The 19,453-nt window shown below is 35.2% G+C and overlaps 1 protein-coding gene across 3 annotated transcripts in view; it reads left to right on the top strand.

Moving 5' to 3' along the window:
* LOC150104584 (ubiquitin-like protein 7) overlaps nucleotides 1-19,453 on the top strand; it is a 107,469-nt gene that overhangs the window by 64,905 nt on the left and 23,111 nt on the right. For all 3 annotated transcript variants that reach the window (XM_090395213.1, XM_090395212.1, XM_090395214.1), the window contains exons 6-7: nucleotides 1,126-1,297; nucleotides 17,214-17,525. In XM_090395213.1, coding sequence (XP_090251339.1) covers nucleotides 1,126-1,297; nucleotides 17,214-17,525 — 484 coding nt within the window. The remainder of the gene's footprint in view (nucleotides 1-1,125; nucleotides 1,298-17,213; nucleotides 17,526-19,453) is intronic.

The raw sequence follows: 19,453 nt of genomic DNA, 5'->3' as shown, positions 1-19,453 counted from the left end.
GAATATTTAACACATCTCCTCAAAAAAAAAATGGTATGAACCCAAGACTATCAAAAAAATCCTCCACACACCTCCTACAAGCATCTCACAGAAACAAGATTTCAAAAACATTATCATGCTTCCATATGTCAAGAAAAATACAGACAAGATGGCTAAATTACTAAACAAACATAACATCAAAGTAGCCTTTCTGCCACTGGAAAAAATTTCAAGATCTCTATATCCCCCGAAACCTCCACATCATCCTTTAAAAAAAACCAGGTGTTTATAAAATTTATTGTTCTTGCAGCATCTGCTACATAGGACAGACAGGAAGATCTGGGGAAATACACATGAACGAACACCAAAAGGATGTGCAAAACAGAAGAGAATACAAATCAGGTCTAACTTTCCATACCACTTCCACTGACCACAATGTAGTCTGGCAGAAAACAAACATGTCTTACATAGAAAAAAATTGTTACATAAGGAAATTTAAAGAAGCTGCAAACATGCTTAGAATTCCAACACAATGCAATAAAAACCAAGGCTTAATTCTACACCAAGTTTGGTCAGCTTTGATAAAAAATATACCTCAGTCAGACCTTGGACATTATGAACGTGAAGAACAGAACGTGGCATCATCCAGCATTGTTTAAACTTAGCACTGCTTTGAATCTGCATTCTGATTTTTTAATTTTATGAACAGTCAGACGACTACAACTGTATAGTATGAACTATTTTTGAATAATTTGTCTTTTTTGTTGTTTTAAACTTTAAGTTACCTTTTACCCCTGAAGATGTAAGTCAAATGACTTATGAAACTTGTCGGGTTTTATTTCTTTATTGTGCTTTTAGCTTAATAAAAAAAATGTGGTCCAATTACCGGAATATGCCTTATGAACCACAGAAACCTCCACTTACAAAGAAAGTAATTTATAAAGTTATATTGCAAATATTATTAAAATAAGTATGATAAAACTATTTTATTTATTTAATACTTTAAATATAATTTAATAATCAGTTACTTATTCTGTTGGGGAGGGAATAAAAAATTAAACAGTTGTAAACACAACACTGATATTGTAATGAATACACTGTATTGACAGGGTTGTTGATATTGATATTGATATGCTATTTTAACAGAGTTGTTGAGATGCATCCATCATTAGCTGAAGCAGCCACTCATGTTGCTGCTGCTTTTCATGAAGAAGCATCATCTTCCCAGAATGCTTCAAATCAGTCTGTACAGTCTGTTGTGTCTTACTCCCTGGATGCACTGAGTGATGATGATGATATGGATACAGACAGTGACCAGGTACTTTAGATATAGTATGGATTATAATTTTAAAGATTGTTACTCACTAAGAAATAAATATTGGAAATTTGGAATAAAAAACTAGTATGTATGATATATTGCTTGTTTGTATCTGCATAGTTCTGTTATCAGAACTGGATTACCCATTTACGGAATTATTTTGTGCACAGCATGTCTGATTTTCGTTGAAAGTTTATTTTTCACTAGGTTAGACTATAATAAATTTAGTTTAATCCTTTATCCCAGTTTATCCCTTGCTGCTGCTTCTGCCTGGTATCTCCAACTCTGGGCCTGGCTCCCACTGAAGAGACCTCAATAAAGGTCGAAACTAGTCTGGGTAGTGACCAATCCCTTAATGCATAACAGTATAAATATCCACAAGGAGAGATGTGTTTTGCATTATGGGAGATACTGGGATAGGAGTGTTGGTAGCTTGCTCTACCTTTGTTACGAGTTGCCTGGTGTTGTACTACTTACCTAGGTAAGATAGTACAACACTATATTCAGTCTTGAAAATATTTTCAGGTGCAAACTTTGTTTGCTCTCACTGGGATAAAGGATTTAACTAAATTTATTATGTCTGATTTTCATAGAACTATGTTTGGCTATATGAAACACAAGGGTAGTTAATAATAATTATCAGAATAAATCAGATATTTCAGTCTAATAATAGCAGACTGTCATCTGTGAAATGTAAAAATTTGAAAAAACAAACAAACAAAAAACAACAGTAAATTTCATATTTGTGGTGTACCACAAACTATGAAATTAACGATAGAATATTGTTCAAAAAAAAAAAGAAAAAAAAAATTCTTTACAAGTTGTTGCTAATAAAAATCTCCTGAGCATTCAGCAAAGATATATAGTTGTTTTGGTTTGGACAATATAATAGAACCTGTGGAGAAATGTCTTGACCAGAGGATAGTCTGATGTAGATTTGGTCTCATGTTGACTCTGTATTGCACAAGATCTAAGTTATGGGATTTCTTTTAGTAGCAGATGGTAGTATTGGTGTTCTCGAAGTCTCTTCTCAGTTGATTGTTCAGTTTGTCCAAAATGTGGCATTCAATGGCATTTGGTAATTTGAAGGTGATACAATGGATGGTAACAAGATGGGCAGTTTGTTGACAGTAAAGAAAACAGCAAGCAGAAACTGTATTTTCTCAGAATTCTTGGGATTGGTTCTGAAATACCAGTGATGTAGGGAATAAAACCCTTCTTTCAGTGTTAAGAGCTATGAAGAGTTGGATTGTAAATCACTATAATGTGCTTTTTAATACATCTAGTCTCATTTTAGGCCATTAGACTTATTATTCAATAGATAAAAATGCAGTTACATATATTTGATTTTCAAAACCATGTATGCTACAATCAGTTAGATTTCTAATGTCATCTTGTAAGAAGTCTGGTCTATTCTTTTGTGTGGACACTTCATGGCTGGGTGAGTGTGTGTTGGAACATGATAGCACCAACAATTCTAGTTTACTGAGTTAAATTGTGCTTTTGATTGTGATTTGAGAAATGTTAGTTTTTCCACAGCTTTAACACTTTGACTGCTAATTTTGGCACATCTTAGTTTGTGAAACCATTTAAAAAATTTTTTTATCTGTTTGATTGGATTTTCAACACGTTTGGATTTGAAAACAATGAAGAGAAACCAGTTCAATATGGAAACTGACACGAAATCAAAGCCTTTTGAAGTGGACAACATTTAATGAGAGAGTATCTCATCAAAAGCAGAACCGTGTGGAAAGTTTTTCTGCTTGGTTACAATACATATTATACTTGACAAGAAATTATATTCTTGTTATAATCTTCGACTAGTCTACTTGTACACAGAGGCTGTTTGTTGACTTCACATCAAATTGCCTTAGTATCCTACAATGCAAAGTCATTATGGAAAGAATCACTACCCAGACCTTGTAAAAATTTTACTTGTATTTGGAAAATGTGACTTCAGCATTGATTTGACCTTGGTATCTTCTTGGGTCTGTCTCTTGCTGATGAGACCTCAGTAAAGGTCAAAACCAGTCTGGGTAGTGGCTCCTCCTAAAATTTTTTGCACTAAGGGATCTGAAGACAATTGATGTGAAGTTGGCAGCATCTGTATACAAGTAGACTAGTTGTGAAATTACTTCACTCTTATTCTTACACTTGGGTATAGGATTCAAACAAGAATATAATTTCTTATGAAGTATGATATAAAAAGCAACACTGTGTTTCCTATTTATTCTCTTAAGTTTTTTGTGATGTTGAGCAGGTGGAGGTGAAGTAGGTAGATGAAATAGAGCAGATGAAATGAGTACATCTGCACCAAACAGAAAGAGTAGTGTGTGCACCAAAAGGTTTGAGAACCTCATGGGCCTGGAGTGCTGTTCGAATAAAGAAGATATTTTTTTTTGTATTTAGTTAGCCCTAAACAAGTAGAGTGCTACTGATAACCATCTGCTTTATAACTATCTAACCTGCAATATTAAGTAGAATTTTAAAATTAAATTAAAATTCCAAACATGCTATTTCAGATTATTTCATTTCATGCTCTTATTCTTAAAAATCATATGCTAAGAAATTATGATTTACATACCTGGAGTTTATTAAAAAGTTATGTTAAAGAATTTCTTAATTATTGATGTTTGATTTATGCATTTTCATGTGAATACAGTTGAAGAATATATATACACAGTGTGCTCGTTAAGTAATGAGAACAATTATTATATCAAAACAAAGAACTATATATTGAAATTGTCAATTACACAGATTCGAGGTAATCTCTCTCTCCAACTCCACACAATGTTTACATCTGTCGTACAGGTGTTGAAAGCCACAGTGGAAGTCCTGAATGAGGAACCTCCTTCAGTGTTTGGGATACTTGGATGTCCTCAATGTTGCTGAAGTGCTCCCCTTTCAAGACAAGAGAGGTAAATGTCTGCGGGAGTAAAATCTGGCAAATGGAGGTGGTGATGTTCGACCAGATCGCCTTCGAAGCCATAAATTGTTTCACAGGCAGTGAACAGTGCATTGCCATGCAACAGAAACCAATTGTTGTTGTGGAATGTTTTTTCCCTGACACATTGTATTACTCCTAAATAATACTGACCATTCACTGTGGTACTTTCAGGAACAAATTCACTATGAATAATTCCAGCAGCTTCAGAAAAAAACAAAAAAAAAACAATGACCATTGTCTTGACATCCTCCAGGGACTCCCTTGCCTCTTTAAACATTGAAAGCCAGTGGAACACCTCTGCATGGCTCAGTCATCACGTAAAGACCATTTTTGGGTTTTAGTATACACTTCTATAGCAGTTTTCCTAATTTATAGTAAAATTTTATCGCAGCTCCATGGTGCAACTTCTGACACACTCCACTCACACATTCTTACTTCAATGGTTGCCATATGAAAACTGCTGCATCACCTAACCCGAACATTGCATCTGCAATTGTTACCACTTTAGTAGTCAAAACTAAATATGTTTGTTACTTTTATTCAAAGGGCTGTCCTGTAAAATATCAATCTCATATTTAACAGGCACACTGTGTGTGTATGTATATATGTGTGTGTGTGTGTGTGTATATACATATATATATAACTTTTTAATATACATTATTGTAATTCTCAACTTACCAGTAACAAGTGGCATGGTGGATAACTGCTTGATTCGAAAACAATAGAATTCGTAGAAAACAGTTATCATGGTAGCTGTAGGAGCGTGCCAAGCATGCTTTGCTTTAGCCTCTTTCTATTTGGCTTATTTCCATCAGCCTCATTTTACCTTGCATTATCTCTCTTTCTACTCTTTAAGTTTTATGCTTTGTAGTAAGCATTTATTCTCTATTCTACTTATATATATTACATAAAGCAACTCTCAATAATAAAATTCTTGAGTGGTCATCTACTGTTACTTGCCCTGAACATGAATAGTAATATAGCATTATTAAAAAAAATGAAATTACTAAGAAGAATGTTTGATTCACATAAGCCATACACAAAGTTAAAATATGATTTCTCCTCATTATTTTACAGTTAACATATATTCCACATACCAGGTGGCACTTATGCTGAAAGCCAGTATACATGATGTTATGGTTATGTGGTGTACTCATTGGTGAGCTATAAGGGGGGCTTGCATGAGCCCTTTGTTAAATTTTTCTTAAATTTGTGAGCCCCTTGTTGTTCTTGTTTACTTTATTTTTTCAAAAAAAAAATTTTTTTTTAACATATTAAGCAAAAAACTTATACGGTAACCTAGCAAAAATTACTCTATTCGGCAGTGTATAGATTATTTGAAATTATTGTTTCAACTCCTCTATTACAAATGTGCCCAAGTTTGAAAATAAAATAAGTGCATGCGCTATTTTTACCCTTCTCCTTTCTGGTAGCCAATCTTACGTTAAAACCAGTAGCCAATGAAATGTTTCATAAAAGATTATAAAAGATTTCATTCTTATTATATTTTGATAGTTAAAAAATGTTTTTCTTATGTAAGATAAATTAACACAGTTGATTGTGTGCAAATATTTCATGTTTAGATCATGAAATATTTTTTTAAAAATGATAGCCTTTAGAGGTTGATTCTCCTCTCATACTTTTTGATTTGAATTTGTACACAAGCTATATTAATAAAAGTTTTTGTGTGAAATACGGTGATTTTTTTTTTTTGCTTGACGATGCGAGGCCTTTTTAAAAATTTCCATAGCTCACCACTGGGTGTACTGTTCATTCGAAGTTGCTAATTGACATGGGCAAGGGGCACATGATCTGATGGACTTCATAAAAGGCATGTTTGTAGGATACCATTTGAAAGGTGACAGCATCCAAGAAACTGTCAGTGTTGTAAACTGTATACTCAGCTTTGTTCTTCTGGATATAGATCCATCCTTCCAGATTTCAGACAAGTCCCTGAATATTTTAGCCATTTTTAGTTTTCTTCTGAACAGCAGCTCACATTAATAATTGGTCCCAGGTATTTGAACTTGCTAACTTCTTTCTCTGTCAAGGTACACATGTTTCTCAGGAGCTTCCCTGTCTCTATTTCCTTTGAGAGCCATAATGTTTGTCTTGCTAGGATTTAGTTGAAGTCCTCTGTTCTTACTGATCTCATTAACTTTGTTAAGGATTTATCCTAGTTCTTCCTTGTTATTACAAAGGAGTTTGTAATAACAAGGTAAAAAGATAATCTGAGGTACTGTACCTCAGATTATCCTATCTGTTCCAATTGCCGAATTCTTATCCAGGTTATGCAACAGCTCTAGTACCTCCTTTTCATGCACCTCCACTCTTGATACAACGTAGTGGTAGATATGTTGCTATGCTGCACTATGTTCCATACACCAGGTTAGTAGATCTTATTTGATCTACCTCATCTTCTTTTGGTACTGGTTGCATTCAATAAAGCTACCACTATGTTGCATCAAGAGTGGAGGTGCACAAAAAGGAGGTACTAGAGCTGTTGCATAACCTGGATAAGAATTTGGCAATTGGAGCGGATGGGATAATCCAAGGGTTAGAGAATTTGCTTTCACTCTCTTTGCATGCTCTTTTTATGTCCATTAATTTTTCCAAGTGTAGTATCTCTTCTCTCTCTCTCTCTCTCTCTCTCTAGTATTAGAGGGGCTATGTGGACTGTAATTAATTCTGGCTCTTTGAGGACACACTCATATAGCTGTTGCCTTTTTTTGTGTGAAAGGCTATGAAACTTGCCAATTGTGATGAAGTATACAAATCTTTGGTTTGTTTCTCCATTTCATTTTTTTTCTTACTTTTCTGTATGTACAGTTCCCCTTATTATTGGATTTGTCTGGTTTCCTGTTTTTTTTTTTTTTTTTTTTTGATTTGCCTTCTATTGCTTGGGTTCTAATCCAGTATGAGAGTATTGAAATATCATTATCTGAAACAGATGTAACTATTTGCTGTGGAGAACAGATATTCCATTATGGACTTACACCTGTAACCTTTCTGGCATATGTACATCATATCCTCCTCTGCCTCCAAACTAGGTTTTCTTTCCATTTCAATTTCCATCTTCTAATTATATAAATTCCCAGTGTGCTCTACCTTGAATGCTGTTATCGCATTTGGGGTAGTGCACCAAAAACCTGCCTAAAAAGTCTAGTCTATCCAGAAAGGCCATTCAGGATAATAAGACTCATCTCAGAGAATCATTTCAGTCTCATTTTCAGACCTCCTCTGTCTGCCTTAACCTCTTCTGTAGGTATTTTCATTGTTACTGGTTCTTATGAACTGACTGCCACCATTGATCCAGTTTTATTTAAATCTGTAAACACATGAGTAACTGTTAGTCATTTCTTCACTCTGCTTCTTATATACTGAACCAACTTCTATCCTTTTTCATTTCATCTAACTTTGTGCTTTGGAATGGTTTCCTGTGCTTAGTTTTTCATAAGCACTATAATGTCCATTCATTCAGAAACATGCGTGCACACACACACACACACACACACACACACATATAGTCTTTCTTCTTGAGTGCTTACCTACATACAGCATCATGTGTATGATGAGGTTTATATACAGTAATCTGGCTTTCAAAACAATTGCCTTCATTTAACTGACCCTTGTCAGTAATTGTACTTCAGTTATCTGATCCTCCTAATCCTAGTCATCGAAACTTGTTTTTCTGATAATAAAGGTCGGATAAACAGTAGGTTACTGTATTTAAAAAAAAAAAAATGGCCTCATCTATATTAGCTAGATATCAGTAGTCATATTTCTCATGTACCAGTAACATTATGGTTTATTACCATATTATTACAATACTGTGAATTTCAGATAGTTATAACTAGTTATTTGCTGAGATGAAAGCCAATTGGGATGTTAAAGAGTCAAAACTGAATAACTTGGAGGAGACATCCATGTAGCCTTTTAAAGAATGCAGAGAACTGGCCTTTGTTTCTGACTTAATGTCCCATCCTCATCTTCTCATAGTACGTCCCATTAGTAGATATCTATCTGGATACCTATTACTGGGGTACACATGATGAACCACTGAATGGGCTGACAATTTAGAATTTAGCTAACTGAACTGTATTCTTATTGTCTTAAACCAAAAAAATAAAAAAATGATGATAATACAAATGATAGAATTTCATGCTAGCTGGGGAGTCACCAACTTAAACAAGGATCCTGTTATTTTTGTCTTTGTCAAGGTTTGGGCAAACAGCAAAAGGTTGGTTTTTAGAAGGTTTTAAAACTTTTTATTGTTTGTAAAAAATTTCATTTATTATTTATTTATTAAATCCTGTTGTTGGATGCTGCATTGTGAATGTTTTAAACTATTAAATTCTCTCTACTGCACCTATGCAAGAGGTATCAGATTTCTGTACTGAAATCTAATGCACACAAGTAAGATCCTAGATGTATGTAATTTGCTATGACAATTCGCTCTCTATTCTCAGACTTTAATCTTAACTACAACAATATTTAAGTAAATTGAGTCTTCACACCTCTATTTTCAAAAACAAAAAATAGTTTAATAATAATAAACTTCAACAACAGAAACATGTCTTAAAATCTAAAAAGACAATAACACAAATCACATCTTATTTGGTTTTTGGACCCAAAAATATACCAGCTAAAAAGAACATTGCCTCTTAAACTTTTCAAAAACATGGACCTCTCTTGAAAGAAACAGTTTCTTTATTTCTTTGGCAGAAACAGTTCAGCTGAAAACTACTTTATCTTGGGAATAACTGTATATTTCCTATTCTTAGAGATACAAAAAGTTCAGACTTGACAATAAAATCTTCAAATTCGAATACTGTTTATCATCTTCCTTTAATTAATACCATCTAGAAAAATCCCCAAAAATTGTTTCTTCTCTCTGTGTTCATCTTCAAGATTCACAATATTTTTCCTTTTCCAGTATGAAGGATTTCCAAGAAAAAAGTGATTGAACACTTAAAAATTCAACTATTGTATCCTCAGAAACAGCTGTTAAAACATTATTGCATTAATGGAACCTTTAATATTATTATTGTTGTATGGGCACCTCCATGGAGTTCAAAGACACATCGCAGGAGACTCAATTTATCCACACAATCTATCACACTTCTCCTTGAACCCATTAACAGAGAAAAAGTTAACAACTATGGCAACCCATTCCATTCATTCACAACTGTCCAAGTGAAAAAATCCTGTCCTCATGCCCCCACTAACACAATTTTACTCAACTTTCAGAGATGACCTCTTGTTCTGCCTCTCTAGCCAAGTGCTAAAACATTTCCCCTGCATTAATCCTATAAAACCCTTTAAGCAACTTAAATGTTTCTATCTTATCCCCTATTTTTTGCCTGTCAACCAACTTCTGCAGCCCACACACCCTCAATCTATCCTCATAGGGAATGTTTCACAGACCGCTCAGTGTTGGTTACTCATCTCTGCCTCTCCACCACTTCCTTATCCCCAAAGAAACCCAGGAGACCAGATCCGAGCACAGTAATCCAGCTATGGACTCCTCAAGGCCTTATAAAGCACTTTATATATCAATAGCCAAGTAAAGCAACCTTAGCAATATATTGTTAGATCCTAAATGAAGGAATCTTGGAAAGAAATCATTCATTTGGAATCTAACATATAAAACTTGTTGACAAAGAGAAATACCTGCACATCAGCTGTAATTAAAAGTGAAACTTCTTCACTTTATGTAAAATTTGTATTCTTTATTTCAAGTGCCTTATATTTAAGTGGATGTGATTATATTAAGATTTCATTTTTAAGTATGGCTAAAAAGAGAGATAATCTGATTTAAATTTAAGCCTCACTTAAGCTATGTAAAATTTACTGTGAGTCATCTAAAAAGTTGCTAAGTAATAATTCCTGGAAGGCATAAAGCTACACGTGCACAGCGTAACGCTAGCGGCTATAGCTTACTCGAAAAATTACGTTGCCATGTATTCTGTGAATCCAAGTATAACAGCATCGTAAAGGCGAAGGATGAGCCCAAAGGGGTGAAAAGATAAGGGCCGTGTGCAAAAAGGGGACTGAGAAAAGAGGGCGCTCTAGACTATAGCTTAGGAGAAGAATATAAGGGGCTGAGCCTGTATCGGAAGACTCTCTCTGGTCGTAACGTTTCCCTGTTTTGGTGGTTCGGCAGTTAGCAGGCAGTTTAGCGTAAGGGGGGGTGAAGTGTGTGATAAGATGTCGGACTGTGAGCGTTCTTAAAATGAAGTAGGATTCTATGCAAAGCTGAAGGTAAAATTTCCAGTCCTAGCAGAATCAAGCCGTTGCTGAAAAGTCCCATCGAAATGTTCCTAAAATGCAATGATTGAGTCCGTTTTCGGCAGAAATAATGAAGATGGCGTAACCCCTACGTTGGCGTATGGACAGCCAATAGATGAGAAGTATCCAGACGTACACGTGGTGCAGAACGACATGGAAAAAGCTCGGTAAGGTGCAATTACTCTAATTTTGTGTGAAAGTTCATTAGAAGAAAGAAGTTTGTTTACGAATGTGAAATTAAGAACTGTATTCTAAAGAACTCTGTGGACAGTCTCAAATTTGAAAGTTAACCTCCTTTGAGAGTAAGAAGAATTGTTTGGAAGAGATCTTTTGTAATTTTGTATGTGATAGGATTAATTTAATGCGATAAGAATAGTAGAATTTAGCATCTCAGTGACATAGAATGTTTGTTAGTTTTCTCTTACAAGTAATACTACTGAAAAGAATTTAGCTTAACTTCATATCATTTGCTATCTATATCCCAATATGCAGTTACTGTGTTTAAAATGCTTTATAAGATTTAATTAATTTAGAAAGCGTTAACCTCTTAATTCGAGTTTTATTTAGTATTGAGCATAATGGAGTGTATGAATTCTGTATTGTGTTTTAGATATTCCAATAAACATGTCATATTTACCTGAACCTGAGTCATGCCTGATTATGATTCCAAATTACCACTTATAAAAATAGAACCTATTTTGGCAGGAAGGATTTAGAGAGTGAATATAATAATAGATTTAGGTCACGACTGCAATAATCTGAATCTATATGGCAGTTTAAATAAGATATTGTGTAAGAAAGCTAATAATCTAGTATTGTCTCCCTGAGTAAGGATCTTTTCTACTATAGGATACTGGCTGGCGCAGCAAAATATAAATTCGCCTGTATCCGAAGAGGAAACAATCCTAGATATAAGAATAAGATTAAAGTAAGAGAAGAAAGAATAAATAACGAAAGGTAAATATATAACAATCGAGCAGCCGGTAGGATTTTGATTGAAAAAGGTTTTAGGTAAGAAAGGATAGATTTAAGTAAATAAACAAATTAAGAATAAATCATATATAGAAACATCGATTTTAACAATGGCGCAGCCGGTAGGATTTTGATTGAATAAGGTTTTAGGTAAGAAAGGATAGACTTAAGTAAATAAATAAATTAAGAATAAATCATATAGAAACAACTTTTTAACAATATCCTCTAAACTTCAACTCTCTGTCTACCACCACCACCACTCCTAAATCCCTAGTTTCATCTATTTCCTGGAGAACAGTTCATCAATGTGGTACACAACTTGTAATCTTTGTATCCCAAAGTGAATACCTTTACATTTCTTCATATTAAACTGACATCCATTATCTTTTGCCAATACTGACAGTCTATTTAGTTCATTCTGCAAGCTCTCCATGTTGCTTTGATTCAGTATTACTCTACCTAATTTTGCATCATCAGCAAACAACTGAATATTTCCTTTCAGGCTATTTCCTATATCATTTATGTACAAATTAAACACTAGCGGTCCTAGTATGAACCTTGCAGCACACCACTAGTCACCAGCTTTCGCCTGGATTGTTTCCTCGTATAAGAGGAGCAGCATTAAGCATGAGCTTCAGAAAAAGAAAATGCTGTGGAGAGTATATTAAGGAGAAAGGTGACCAACAATCTCATTAACAGTACAAGGATCAGGCAAAATCAGATTACAAGAAAAAACTTTTTGATACCTAACCAGCAGCTACCTTCTTATCTACATAACCAGTGTCATATCTATCCCCATTTGTTCTAATTTGCATAACAAAGTTCCATGTGATATTCTGTAAAACTCCTTTGCAAAATCCAACAGAATCGAAATCCATCAAAGTCCTAGAGTTTCATGCCGAAAAAGCTATCGTACTACCCAAGGGATTACTTACTCTTGGGCTCACCGATAGTTTTTTCGGCATGAAACTCTAGGACTTTGATGGATTTCGATCTGAGTTTTGCACCCGGCTATAAAATAAAACGGAATTTACCATCTCCCTTTCAATTATATCATGTCTCAATTATATGTACAAGATAGGTTCCAAAAGATTCCGGCCTGACATACAAAATTCACATCAATTTTAAAACATCATGCAACAGATAGCACCATCTATGGGGAGGTTAGTGTGCCAGTTTCAACTCTCTACCTGCATCATTCAGTTGGAGGCACTCATTTGACTAATATGTGGCACTTGTTTGACTAATATGTAGCACACTAAGTGGTTGTAATGTTAAAAATTTGAGTACCTCACTGTGGTAAAGGTTTTCACCAAAGGACTTTCTCCAAGTGTTATCAAATAGCAATTGGATGGTGTTTATGGGGAAGCTTCTTCATGTTCCACCATGAAGGAATGGGCTAAGAGAACATTGGAGATGATCCTTGTGATGGTTGGCCTATGGAAGTGATGAGTGAGGAAAATGTATTTTTTGTTGAGGAGGAACTGCTCAATGACAGACGGCTGAAACTCACAGAAATCTCAGCAAGGTTGGGGCTTTCTATAACAACTGTCTTTCGCATCATTCACAAGAAGCTTCACACGATGAAGATTAGTGCAAGGTGGGTGCCCCGACTTCTCTCTTCAATTCAGAAGGAGCATCGTGTGACCAGTTCCCGCAAGTTTTTAGAGCTTTGCCAAGGGAATCAGAGAGAAGTGCTGGAATCCATTGTCACTGGGGATGAAACCATGGTCTTCTTTCCTAAAGGGAATCCATGGAGTGGGGCAAACCAGATGAAGCACCACTAAGAAAAGCCAAGGTCACTCAATCCACCAAGAAAATCATGGCAACAATCTTTTGGGATTCCCAGGGAATTCTCTTGATTGATTTCAAGGAAAGGAATACCACCGTGAATGAATATTATGCTTCACTCCTGCACAAACTGCATAATGCCATAAAAGAAAAGAGACGAGGAATGCTGAGTCGTGTTCGCCTGCTTCATGACAATGCTCCATTCCATACAGCTATTGTTGCGAAGGTTGCAGTGAAGGACTGTAGCTTCCAGGAGATTGAACACCACCCTACAGCTCGGATCTAGCACCCAGTGACTACTTCCTCTTCTCGAAACTGAAGAAAGACCTTCGAGGAAGAAACTTTGCAGATGATAATGAGGTGAAAGATGCAGTTTTAGGCCATTTTTGCAGACTGTTTTTTTTTTTTTTTCCTCAAAGGCATAGAAATGTTAATTCAAAGATGCAAAAAGTGTGTTGAAATAAAGGGAGATTATATTGGAAAGTGACACACTTGTTTTCTTTCTATCACCTTTAAAAAGTTAGTCAGGCTGGAAACTTATGGAACCAGCCTCCTAGTGTGTGCCCTCATAGTTAGTCATTTATTTACATTTGTATTTTTATAGTAACCAGTCGAAGCTTTGTACAGTTCTTTTTGATCTTTCCATTTTTCTGTTCTATATTCGTAAGTCTTTTCTTTAACAACCAATCTCTATATTACCACTTGAAAAATAATTGTAGAACACTTTTTATAACTTATGTAGTATTACTTTTTACTATCTACTGTTATTGCTTGTATTATAATTGCATTTGTACTATTTCTTCAGTGTTAATAAAATTTCAGTTTCTTGAGACTAATTTGTTTATCATTTATAAAGAATCCAGCACTTCTTTGTGTAATGAACCATTGAGGCAATCTTTCATTGATATTTGTAAGCTTGTACTTTCTGAATAGATTTTGTTTCAGTTATGTTGTTTTCCAGTGTCGATATGTAAACATCTTTATTCTTCCACAATATTGATACCATTGAAGAGGATAAAGAAAATTTTTCTTGAACATTTTTTGCTCAAACTCTCAAATAATTTTGACTTTTTCACTACCCAGACACTTTCTGTTAGTAGACGTGTTTCCAATGGAAGACTTTGTTTTTAACTGATTTTACAGTTGAGACAGTGTTTAGGTAAAGTGAGGATGGAGGGCTGGAGGCTAGACACAGGAAAGGTAGATAAAGTGCAGATAGTTCCCAAGGGCAAGGTTAGGTTATAAATCAGCACATAATCTAATTCAGGTGGTCATAAAAGCTAAGTCACTCTTTTCATTTTTGTCTATTCCAAGAATTGGATATTTTAAGAACTATTTGAGAAATTTAGAATGTTTACTTAGTTATTAAAATTTATACGGTATAGCTCTGCCAGTGAGCATTTATATGGGAATATGCTTAAATTAAAATCATCATTATAAAAAGACTTCTAATGGGACTATATTGATCAAGTACATATAATAAACAACTATGCTTTACCAACTAAGGCTGTTGGCATCTTCAGGGTACATAACTGATGTAAGGCACTAAAAGTAAAAAACTGTTACAAACTATAATCAACCGATTCAAATTATATTAGACAAAAGAACATAGCGCATACAAAACATGCATTGAGCATGCATGATCTCACTTGTTATTTAGGAACGTTCTATGGTTGGCACTGTAATTCAGTTCTATATTCAATTTTGTATATAAGTATCCGAATTATGGACGTGTGGTTTGAGGAGGCCTGCCATGTGTTTAGATAACAGATAAGTGGGCGAATTGATTCCATCTACAATCGGGCGTAGTGGTATTCCATTTTTGTGTACTTTAGGAGCACCATATAGTTTTGGAGTTAGTGGATGCATAGATTTCAATCTTCGTTTTAAGTCTGTAGGCCAGTTCACCATGTGACGTATTAAAACATTGGTGTCATTGTGATTTTTTAGTCCATAATTCGGATACTTATATACAAAATTCGCAACATTTTGTAGAGAAACTGAACAACATCTCAATCTCCAATACGGATCTACTCGCTAGCTTAGATGTTACATCTCTATTCACTAACATCCCTGTGGAGGAAGTCATCAGCATTTTAGGAAGTTTGCTCCCACAAGATATTACTTCTCTGTTCCATCATTGTTTAACATCAAATTTTTTCACATGGAATAAAACCATATATCAGCAATTGACTGGCCTTGCAATGGGTAGCCCTCTCTCTCCGTCTTGTGCTGATCTCTTTAAGAGGATTTTGAAAGTAAAATCCTATCACAAGTAGACCCTAAACCCACAGTATGGTGGAGATACGTGGACGATATTTTTATTGTTTGGAACCACACAAAAAAGGACCTGTTAGACTTCCTAAACAAGATCAACTCTTTTCACCATACAATCAAATTTACTCTAGAACTTGAAAAAGATAACCAATTACCATTTCTGGACACTTTAATTAAGAAGCTAACAAATGGTGGTATCAACCTCTCAGTTTACTGCGAACCTACCAATACAGGAAGTTATTTACATTTCACTTCCTCCCACCACATTTCTCAGAAACTTAGCATTGTGCACATGCCGAAGAACTGTGCTTCTCTCCTTACAACAGAGCAACAGAACCTCCAGGAAGAACTATCCCTGATATCTAACAACCTTACCATGAATGGATTTCCTTGAAGACTCGTCCACAAGATACTTTTCTCTGACCCCCCACAAAGACAACGAGATGACATATGTTATATTTCTACCATCGTCATTCCATACTTAGGGACAGTTTCGAATAAGATTGCAAGACTCCTTAGACCACATAAAATAAGAGTGGCCTTTAAACCTACAGAAACGATTAGACAATTCTTAAGATCTCCAAAAGATAACCATCCTTTCTTCAAATATGCTGGAGTTTACAACATACCCTGCAGCTTGAATTATATCTGCCAGACTTCAAGGAGCCTTGAAATTAGGCAAAAAGAACACATTGGTGACGTCAATAATAATAGAGAAGAAAAATCGGGGTTAACTTTTCACTTCTAAGAACGAACCATGTCATAGAGTGGGATAGAAGCACAATTCCTTATATAGAGGAGGACATCTGCTCCTGATTTATTAAAGAAGCCACAGCAGTTGCCCACTGTACACAAAACCTTAACAGGAACCAAGGACTAATCCTGCCCGTGATTTGGAAGACCTTTATTAGATCTCTTAACTCCAGAACTGAATTACAGTGCCAACCATAGAACATTCCTAAATAACAAGAAGTTTTGTACACGCTATGTTCTTTTGTCTAATATAATTTGAATCGGTCGATTATAGTTTGTAACAGTTTTTTACTTTTAGTGCTTTACATCAATTATGTACCCTGAAGATGCCAACAGCCTTAGTTGGTAAAGCATAGTTGTTTGTTATATGTACTTGATCAATATAGTCTCATTAGAAGTCTTTTTATAACTCGGGGTCAAGAAAATTAACATTTTTTAAAATCATCATTATTGTTAGCAGTATTATGTGACACCTCCAGGGAGTCCAAAGACTCATCCCAGGAGTGTGTGCCAACAGCATTGAATGATTGATCCCCTTCCAACTACTAACCATGCTCAAACTTGCTAACTTTTTTCGTGAGCCATTAGTAGCAGAGGCTCTACCAATTGACCAATTACAGCTTCAATCTTGTTATTTCTATTCTCGTTACAACAAAGTTCGACTGTATAATAAAATGATTGGCATAGTTTGTGAATGATTGATTCTTGACTTTTTTCATTCATAAATATTTCAAAATTATTAAAATTAATTTTTTGCATATTTTAAATATTCAATATTGCCGTTTCTATGCCATGTTTTTTTAATCTATATACTACAACCTTTAATATGTCTGTACTATGTAGTAACTTTAGTGTGAAATAAAAAAAAATTTAAATGTTTTATAGGGAATGGCTGCAGCTATGGCAGCAGCTATGGCTGCTGAAGGTGTTCAAGGTGGAAGTTTGTCTCCAGGACACATCACACCTGCACAATTGGCTTCGGCACTTGCTGCTGTAGTGTCAGGAGCTGCTGGTAGTGTTTCTGCTGCCACCACTTCGTCTACTCAGGATGGTACAGCAGTGTCAAGTCAGCCTCAAGCTCCATCTTCTCCTCAGCTTCATGCCCCTCCTCCTACACCTAGGAGTTTAATAACTTCTGAAATGTTTACTCAAGCCATGCAGCATGCACTTGGAGTTGTAGGACACAGTAATATTCAGGTAATACCATGGTACATATATTTAATATATGCAAAACCAAAATGTTTCATCATATAATTCATAATTCCTGTTGTGTTTTATAAAAGGAGAAAGATGTTACATATATATACATGTATGTTTTGATCACTGAAGAACAGACGTATGTGTTCAACAATTTTTTATGTCACTCCCACCCATGAAAGGTTGTAAACCTATGTACAGTGGTATCATGAGTAGGCTAAAGATATTTTTATTCATTTATTATTATTATCTGAGACCTCAAGGGAATCAAGTACTCATTGAGGAATGCTATAAATCACCCAAACCAGCTGTCATACCTTCCCTTAAATTCATTCACACCAAATGCACTCACTACCCTTAAAGACAAACTATTCCACTCACTCACTCACTACTCTGTGAGAGAAAAACCTAGTTCTTACTCCTTTCTTGACTGTGAACAAACTTAACTTCCATGGATGCTCCCATGTTCTCTCCCCACCTTCCACTTAATTTTATAGACCTCTATCATATCACCCCCTCTTTCTCCTGTTAACCAGAGTCTGTAATCCACTACTTGCAATTTGCCCTCATAATCTAAATCCCATAATCTGAATATAATCTTTGTAACTGTTTTTTGCACCCTTTTCACAGCTTCTTTATTCCCTTGGAATCCAGGAGACCAAATCTGCAGACAATAATCCAGGTGTGGTCTTATCAAAGTCTTATAAAAAGGCAAAATGATTTCCTTATCCTTACATGTCAAGGTTTGCTTCAACATTGCAATTATCCTCTGAGTTGTATTTGCAACTTTTGCTATGCGACCTTTGAACTTCAAATTCCTATCCACCAATATGCCAAGAGCCCTTGCCTTCTCAGTTTCTTGTAGCATAACCCCGCTAATATAATATGCTGCTGGAAGTCTAATCACGCCAAAGTGCATAACTTTACACTTGCTAACAACTGACAGCCATTTTCATTTACCCAAATTCCAGCCTATTGAAATCATTTTGTAAGTGCTGAACATCATTAGCAAATAATTGCACATCTTATGATAGACTCTACCTGATGTCATTAATGTATAGATTGAACAATAATGGTCCAAGGACTGAATCCTGAGGTACACCATTAGTCACTTTAAATCTGGCAGATTCACACCCACTGTAGACTACTTTTTGATATCTGTCTGTCAACCATTCCCTGATCCAAGGCAAGTGTTTAATTTCCAATCCCATATTCTCTAGTTTATGCAACAGCCTTCCATGTGGTATCCTATTGAAAGTTCTTAGAAAAATCCAACATTATCATAGTGTATCCATTCTCTTTATTCAACTTTGCCGTAACATTGTTATAAAATATGAGCAAATTGCTAAAACATGACATTCCTTTAGTAAACTCATTCTGCTCCTTGCAGAGAATAGCTTGTTTGTCTACCCATTTCTTACCAACTTCTCTAAAATCTTCACTACCACACCAGAAATACTGATGGGTCGGTAGTTAGACGCATCTGTTTTTGTACTACCCTTGTACAATGGTACTATCATACATTTCTTCAATTCCTGAGCTGAGACTCAAGTTATATAAACATGTGAAAGGCCTACCCAATTTGGTTCCTTTAGCACATGTGTCCCTATGGACAAATTCTTATCCACGTTATGCAACCACTCTGCAATCTCATTTTCATCAAAGTTAGCACTCCTTAATTGAATACTCTCATTAGCTTCCAACACTCAAGTACCATTTGCATTCAATAAAGTTATTCTTTCACATTCATTTGTTCTTTTTCTTGCGGCACAATGATACAATTCTTTTGGATTGCCTTTAGTTTGAATGGCCAATTTCTTTTCATACTCCGATTTAGCTTTCCGCACAATACTCGTTACTTTTTTGACCTGAGCTTTATATATATTTCATAACTCCTCTCACTGTTATTCTCACGATATTCTTTCCAA

The sequence above is a fragment of the Typopeltis vanoorti genome, chromosome 7, assembly GCF_054136105.1.
Source record: "Typopeltis vanoorti isolate ZY-2024b chromosome 7, IOZ_Tvanoo_1.0, whole genome shotgun sequence".
Taxonomy (NCBI): Eukaryota; Metazoa; Arthropoda; class Arachnida; order Uropygi; family Thelyphonidae; genus Typopeltis; species Typopeltis vanoorti.
The sequence above is the reverse complement of the archived record's forward strand: the minus strand, read 5'-3'. Positions and strand labels throughout refer to the sequence as shown.